At 41.8% G+C, this 8593-nt stretch overlaps 1 protein-coding gene across 1 annotated transcript in view; it reads left to right on the forward strand.

Annotated features, from left to right (window-relative positions):
- Positions 1 to 6059, forward strand: part of LOC310786752 (von Willebrand factor A domain-containing protein 7-like) — a 74768-nt gene extending 68709 nt beyond the window's left edge. The window contains exons 13-16 of the mRNA XM_083648028.1: positions 3231 to 3323; positions 3650 to 3921; positions 5478 to 5768; positions 5920 to 6059. Coding sequence (XP_083504154.1) covers positions 3231 to 3323; positions 3650 to 3921; positions 5478 to 5768; positions 5920 to 6006 — 743 coding nt within the window. The 3' untranslated portion in view covers positions 6007 to 6059. The remainder of the gene's footprint in view (positions 1 to 3230; positions 3324 to 3649; positions 3922 to 5477; positions 5769 to 5919) is intronic.
- The last annotated feature ends 2534 nt before the right edge of the window (positions 6060 to 8593 follow it).

Genomic DNA, 8593 nt, shown 5'->3' on the forward strand with positions numbered 1-8593 from the left:
TAACTGTTACTAGATACTCCACATGGTACATTCATAGTGTCTCTGTATAGGTATAACAAGATTAATATTCAGGTTGTGTAAATCACCCTTTAAGTCAAACTGTTAGTGGCTTAATAGGTTATCAGTTAACAAGTTACTTGTCTGTTATTCAGATGTTTTAAAAGGGTAAGCTTGGGCACAGTGGACATCTACAAGTTGGCAATAAAAGTGTAAGCTCAAGGTTGACTAAAGGAGTTAGGATATAATGCATAAAAAACTGGGACAAAAGACAGCAAAGGAGGCAGATATATGATTCAAACAATAAGTTTTTATTGCAAATAATAGTTTTTATGAAATGAAAAACTTAAAGTAAAAAGAAATATATCAATCCATTTTGTCCTTGTGTGGGGCTGAGTCGGGGTTTCTGGACTGTGTGGAGGGACTGTCGAGTCTTGGAGTCAAGTCTGAGTCAGGGCTATGATTTGTCTATTATGTCAACTCAGATGTGATTGAGCATGAGGATAGCTTCTTCCATTTTGTCTGTAGTCATTTGAGTTGGTGATTTTGTAAGCAGTGGTGTGATAAGTGCGAGTGGGATGGTGTATGATGTTTCCTGGTTATTGATGGACAGAGAGAATTGGATATGTGTTTTGCGGTTTCTGTTTTATGGCGTTGATTGCATTTGTGACATTTGTATGTGAGTGAGTCAAAGTTTACAGTAGTGATGGGTGCCAAAAACAGAAGTACTTGTTTGTGATGGTGGCAGAAGAGACTTCACCATAGATGCTTTGAGTGGTGGGTGGTGGTGGTTCTGTGTATGATTCAAGTGCAGTGGTGGGTGTTGATGTTGTGGTTGGGGTGGTTGTCAGATATGTATTGGTTTGTATGCATGTATGGATAGGTTGGTCAGGTTTACAGTACCCCCACACAGCTAGGTCAATGGTTCCAGTTGCGTCACTGAGGAGGAAGGTTGTTGTATTCATGGTGGTGCCGGCTCAGGTTGTTGCTTCAGTTGTGGGTTTTACCAGTTTGATTACTTTGCAAGTGATGTTGATCTGTGGAAGAGCATGGCATAAACAGACAAATTAGTCATAGGAAGTAGTATGTTTAGCTTTTATAACTTCACATTGACATGACACTATTTGCATATAGGTTGACTTTAGAAAATCTGGAGTATGTAATTCAAATTCAAAGATTCAAGGCCAAGGTTCAGTAGGTGGAATTTTGTTTTTGCATGATATTGTATGTTTTATCTAATGTCACTACTGTGGCATAGGGTGCAAAAAAAGACAGTAGACTTACTTTTTCGAAGTGGCGTCCTTCATTCAGAATGGTGGTGGTTGCATGTGAATAGCCACCCAGGGAGTGATGGATTATGGGAATTTGAGTCCGAGTCTCCAAGCCCTGAGTCAATTAGGTGGCTCACACGTGTGTGTGTGTGTGTGTGTGTGTGGGAAGGAGGGGGGTGTCACAGCAGGTGGCATTAAAAGTTTAGACATTACAAGTACCGCATAGTACCACACTTCAAATAAACCAAACTATACCTTTCACAAATCAACTCAATAAGTGTCAAACTAAATGAATGCCTGCAAAACTGTTTTCGGATGTGTGAGATGTGCAAAATAAATCAGCATTGTTTTTCGGTGGAGTGTCCCTTTAAGGCCAAAACTCTTAACATCTTAGTTGGCTTTAATTAAACACGCAAGATAGGAATACATTTCAAATTTTTATACCCATAGCTCCACCCATCTTCCCACAATCCACAAGTGAGTGAGTGAGGCACTCTGGGAGATGAAGTACACCAGTGGTGGCCATTTTAGTATATGTGTGTGTGTGTGTGTGTGTCAGTGTTGGACAAGTTACTTCAATAATGTGTGTGGGGGGGGGGGGGATGCAAACACACAAACAATAACTCACCAATTCAGCTTCAGAGTTTAGATTCAACAGGGCACCATTGGCACGGTGGATATCTACAGATCAGTAAAGGCGCAACCAATCACTTCAAGTTCAAACATTAACATTAACATGGTACATTCATGTCCACATTTTAGTTGCGTTTTAAACATAAATTTAACATTTTTAACTTTGTTATTCTTTCGTCTGGTAATGAGCGGCCATTTTGCTGCTGCATCTTGGGAAGTGTAGTTTTTTGTGAGAGTAATCCCATTCCCTGGCTCATCTCTTGCACCAGGGGCTGTGTGTGTGTGTGTGTGTGTTTTGTGTGTGTGTGTGTGTGTGTGTGTGTGTGTGCGTGTGTATGTGCATGTGTGTGTGTGTGCGTGTGTGTGCATGCGTGCGTGCGTATGTGTGTATGACACCTGTGTGTGGAGTGAAGCACTCTGGGAAATGAAGTACAGCCGTGGTGGCCATTTTAGTATATGTGTGTGTGTGTGTGTGTGTGTTTGTGTTTGTGTTTGTTTGTTTGTTTGTTTGTTTGTTTGTTTGTTTGTTTGTGTGTGTGTGTGTGTGTGTGTGTGTGTGTGTGTGTTTGTGTGTGTTTAGTGTCAGGGCATGTGTCATCAAAAGTTTAAACATTTATCATTTCAAAACGGTTTCACGTATCTAAATTAATTCCATAACTTTAGGTCAGGTAAGTCCAGAGATGCCACAGAAAAAGTTTGGGCTCATTCAGGCAAATGGCCTGGGAGGAGATAGCAAAAATAGGTTATTGAGAAAGTCCAAGATGGCGGAAAATCTAGCAGACTTAAATGGGCGTGCCCTATATGGATAGATGCGTATTGATCCAGGGAATACAGCCGAAGTGGAAGTTTGATTCTACACCTCACGGTTCAGAAGATATGGACCATAACGCGAAATGGTGTGTTATAGCGCCACCATCTGGCCGATATGGATAATTTTTTGTTTCTGAGTAGTGAGGCACATTTACAATCTATGTGCCCAGTCTGGCTACGCTGAGCATTACAGTTTCTGCTGTACATACAGTTTTACCGGAGAAGAAGAATAAAAAAATAATCAGAACAGATACAATAGGGATCCACGCACTTCGTGCGTGGACCCCTAATAAACGGAACAGATACAATAGGGATCCACGCACTTCGTGCTTGGACCCCTAATAAACGGAACAGATACAATAGGGATCCACGCACTTCGTGCTTGGACCCCTAATAATACTTCTGAATTTGAATAGATACCTTCATGGTTATTTATTCAGATCAGAAAATGAACACAGGTAATGTAGCCTACATGTAACTTTTTTGATTGACTATTTCCTCATTACTTTTTATTTGCAGGACAAAGTGCCATTGACTTCCTATTTCACTTTGTGGAAGCATCCCAGGGACCGTTTACAGGATTTGATTTTCTAGAGACGCGTCCCAGAGCAGGTAAAGGGACTGTTAAGATGTGACTATGATGATATGGCAGCGATACCATGTTGGATGTCGATCGATACGTTATCATACTGGTTTTATTTCAAAGAGAAGAAACACACAACTTGACATGAATAGACCCTTTTCACGGGGGCCATTTTGTGTCGAAAAGGCAGGGTAAACACAGGTGCAAGCAAAACACTAATGAGGGTTTCCAACTTCCATGATTGGAAGTTGGAAACCCTCATTAGTGTTTTGCTTGCACCTGTGTTTAGCCTACCTTTTCGACACAAAATGGCCCCAGTGAAAGGGTCTATACCAACCAATATGATCTTTTGAAGGTGTTAATGGCACCTTGTTGGTGTCGGTGACGGGGAGTGACTCTGCCACAGTGACAGAAGTGACTCTGGTGGAGTCGTCGGGCTCAGGCGAGGTTAACGGCAGAGTGGAGTCACAGGGGGGCGGAGACTTCTTAGTCCGGGTCGACAGGGTCCCGTCAGTGGCGTTTGTGGTGTGTGTGAAGGGGCAGGACAACAGCAGCTCCAGAGCTTCAACAGTCAGCTTCCAGAGACAGACACCCACCAACTTCAGAGCCTCCAACCTGACTATTACTGTGAGTACGCACCCAAGACCATCGCTGAAGGGATATTGACTAAAATGTGCTGTGTCACACTACAAACACTAAAACGTGCTGTGTCACACTACAAACACTAAAACGTGCTCTGTCACACTACAAACACTAAAACGTGCTCTGTCACACTACAAACACTAAAACATGCTGTGTCACACTACAAACACTAAAACGTGCTATGTCACACTACAAACACTAAAACGTGCTGTCACACTACAAACACTAAAACGTGCTGTGTCACACTACAAACACTAAAACGTGCTGTCACACTACAAACACTAAAACGTGCTCTGTCACACTACAAACACTAAAATGTGCTCTGTCACACTACAAACACTAAAACGTGCTGTCACACTACAAACACTAAAATGTGCTGTGTCACACTACAAACACTAAAACGTGCTCTGTCACACTACAAACACTAAAACGTGCTCTGTCACACTACAAACACTAAAACGTGCTGTATCACACTACAAACACTAAAACATGCTGTCACACTACAAACACTAAAACGTGCTGTGTCACACTAAAACGTGCTGTGTCACACTACAAACACTAAAACGTGCTGTGTCACACTAAAACGTGCTGTATCACACTACAAACACTAAAACGTGCTGTGTCACACTACAAACACTAAAACGTGCTGTATCACACTACAAACACTAAAACGTGCTGTGTCACACTACAAACACTAAAATGTGCTGTGTCACACTACAAACACTAAAACGTGCTATGTCACACTACAAACACTAAAAGGTGCTGTATCACACTACAAACACTAAAACGTGCTGTGTCACACTACAAACACTAAAATGTGCTGTGTCACACTACAAACACTAAACCGTGCTATGTCACACTACAAACACTAAAATGTGCTTTGTCACACTACAAACACTAAAACGTGCTGTATCACACTACAAACAATAAAATGTGCTGTGTCACACTCATAAGACATAAATAATATGGAGGTATCTATCCCATTAAATTTAGTTTTCCTGACGGAGTTCAAACGGTGTGTGTCACCATCTTGATTTTTCGTCAGCAGAGTGGGAGGGAATGGGTTGAGTGCTTCAGCACCTCACGTGAGATGGGAGTTTGCCAGAGCTGCAGCTCCACCTGCTATTGGTCCGTGATCGGCAAGCTGCGTGATCACTGGACAGGCGATCTGTCAATCACCTCCTTTTCTATCATCTATTTTACTCCAAACGGGTGAGTTATATAAAAATTTACCCCCCTACAGTTGTTATGAAAAGGTGAAATTAGCTATATAGACCAAAACCGTGTTTCGCCCCTAACTGGAAAGATGTTTATTCATGTTACAAAGTCGGGCATTTTAACATGGGGGGAATGCCTACTGCCCCCGACGCCTAGTGGCCATTCGAAGAACTACAACTTTTCAATTCACTTCCGCATCCTCAGAGGGAAGGGGGTGGGCTTGCCCACTGGTCACACTACAAACACTAAAACATGCTGTCACACTACAAACACTAAAACGTGCTACAAACACTAACTCTTTCCTAATTCCTTCTGTATTTTAGGCTGATTCAGATAGTGTCTTAGCACCAGGAACGCCATTTTCTGTGCCCTTCTCTGTGATGACCAGCGGGACGGGGGGAAACTTCACCATCCGGGCTACCAATGACCAAGGTTTTGCATCGACCTTCCCTACCAGTTTGCTCCTGGCGACTGAAGGCAGTGCCAACAGTACGGTGACCCTCACCGTGCCTCTGAGCATCACACCCGGCAGCGATGTCACCCTGACCATTGAGGCCGAGGCTCCAGGGGCCACAGACACCAACTATATCGTGCTGCGCTTCATCATCAACACGGTAACATTGAACAGAATTTGCACATAATTCCAATACTTCCTAAAGATCCTTGAAGAGATTCTTCTTCTTAAAGAGATGTATTTCCTGGTGAAACATGATGTTGGGGGTGGATATAACGCAGGCTAGCTGACAATTTGCCATCTCCTCACAGGGCACCAGAGACACACCATCTTTGCTACTTTGCCTCAGCATCTCGGTTGCAGTCACGCAGATGCTTGGGCTCCTTGTACCTTACTGAGGTGGATCCAGTGACTGTTTTGATGTCAAAGTTGTATAATTTGCATAGCCCAGATAATTAAAACGCAAACCTCAAAATGATTTTCTGGCTATGTTGTATCATTTCTATGCTTACTTTAGTCGTGTGTGTTTCTTTTATTCTGTATCGCTCATTCTTATTCAATTCTTACGGAAATGTAATGCAATTGTGATGATACTGTGATTAAGACATAGATATGATTAAGATTAAGACATTATTAAGATGTGGAGTGCATGCAATATTAGTAACATTACTGCAAAGCTCAGAATTACTCTTTCCTGACATAATTTGTCAAATGTAAAATGGTACTGTGGCTGTCAGGTAATTGATACTAAAGCCACTTCTTAACATGCAGTGGAATCCGTATTATAACCTGCACCTAGCCGGTTGGCCTGCATGTTAAACAACAATTAGCCGGCCTATGCGCACTCCCGCGACTCCGTATCTTATCTACCTCGACCACCGGTATAAGATCCGCTTCCACGCAATCGTGGCTCATGTTTAACAGTGGCAGGTCATTATCCGCATATCCGTAGTGGGCAGGTGTGGCTCTTCGTGACTCACTTCACGTTTGCTAGTTTATTAATTAATGAATCGTTCGGGCAATCGCTTATATCAACGAGCAAACTCACGGTTTCCTCAAGTGCTGCAAAAACGGCTTGATTTGTTAAGTGGGGGCTAGAATGACCGTGCTTTCCGAGGTGAGGGCTGGCTTGACTGCAGTTGCAGGCAGCCAGGTCCAGTGCATCAGGAGGGATGCTGCTGCGCTGCTTGCTTGCTCCCATGTCAGAAAAAGCCTAACGTTTGTGGGAGATTCAAGTTGTCGCACTTATTACTTTTAGCTAACGCTACGTTGTTTTTTCATCAAGGCAATGTCCAGAAGATATGGGTTCATGAGTTTCTGCAAATGCAGATAGATAGGCTACAGTAGGAGCATGCATGCATGTTGTCTGTTTCAATAACGAAAGCGTCCTTTACCGAGAACGACGTGCCGACCAATTAAATATTCTTGCTGCGAAATCGGCCTCTTAATGACAACACTGGAATAAATAAGATCGACTATGACTATAGAGGCTATAAAGAATGGACTATAGAGAAATAAATGGATTCAAAACATTTATTTAGGAAACATAGGCTATCAAACTTTTGTGGGGAGAAATACATTTAAAACTAGTCAGATATGACTAGTTGCCACTTGTAAAATAAATCACCCACAGTGATTGACGACGGTGCGACCACTATTTTGACTGCCTCATAGCTAAAGCTGTTTCCTATCACATTTCTTGTGTTTGATACATGCTACCGCGCTGCCCCCCCCCCCCCCCCCGCCCACTGGCAGAAAAAACGGCTCATATCCAGTTGTTTCTTAACAAAGACCCCTCATGTTTAGAAAGGCAAAACCTGAAAATATCCTGTTCTCTGTAGCCTGACATGATCCAGAGTCCATGTTTAAAAGGCACTCAAGTGGAACAGAACGTAATGCTCCCACTGATGTGAAAACACTTCAAACTTGGATCCACTTGGCCACAATGAATTACTAATGATAAAACAGAAACACTTTGACAAACTAAGTTAAGGCTTTCATGTTTATTGTGATGTGATGGAATAGGCAGCTTTCAAGCCTGTGAAAGTTGTTTTTCATACTGTACAACAGAGATGCTCACAAGTAAGTCATATTTTGCAAGTCCAAATCAAGTCTCAAGTCTTTGGCCACAAGTCCAAGTCAAGTCTCAAGTCTTTGGTCACAAGTCCAAGTCAAGTCTCAAGTCTTTGGTCACAAGTCCAAGTCAAGTCTCAAGTCTTTGGTCACAAGTCCAAGTCAAGTATCAAGTCTTTGGTCACAAGTCCAAGTTAAGTCTCAAGTCTCTTATGGATGAATGTTCTATTATCTGCTGGATGCCATCCGGTCTGCTTAGAACACGGCATAGCTAAAACTAAGGAATTCAAAGAATGTACTTTATTATCCTCACTTCTCTAGCACAGTGGTTCTCAAATGGGGGTCCGTGGCACTTTGCCAGGGGGTCCGCGAAAAGTTTTCAGGTTAAAAAAGAAAAGAAAATTGTTTTTGTTTAAAAAAAATAAAAAAAAATGCTACATGTTACTTATTCCTTCTCAAACTACTTCCTACATGGTGCTAGTCTATCAAAATATCTTGGCTGTCATTGATTGTGTCTGTACTGTTGACAAATTGTGATATTGTAAGTCGCAAAACAAAACAAACAAACAAAACAAAAGCGTCTGCTAAATGACGTAATGTAAATGTAATGTATTAAAAAAAATATTTTTTTTTTGCAAAATCTTCATAGTTCAAGGAAAATAGTTTATGCTTCAAATCTAAAATGGTTCATGGATTACATTCTAATAACAAACCTATTAAATTAAAAGTCAAGCACAATTAAGCTTAGCCCAAAATCACAAATCAGAATGAGGGGGTCCTCGGTATATTTTCTATCTTGTAAGGGGTCCTTGGCTGAAAAACATTTGAGAACCTCTGTAGTATCAATGCTGATACTGTATGCTAGAGTCTAGCATACAGTATCAGCATTGATTATTAGATGACATTAGTAGT

This window comes from Poromitra crassiceps (assembly GCF_964638095.1).
Source record: "Poromitra crassiceps genome assembly, chromosome: 1".
In the NCBI taxonomy this organism is placed as follows: domain Eukaryota; kingdom Metazoa; phylum Chordata; class Actinopteri; order Beryciformes; family Melamphaidae; genus Poromitra; species Poromitra crassiceps.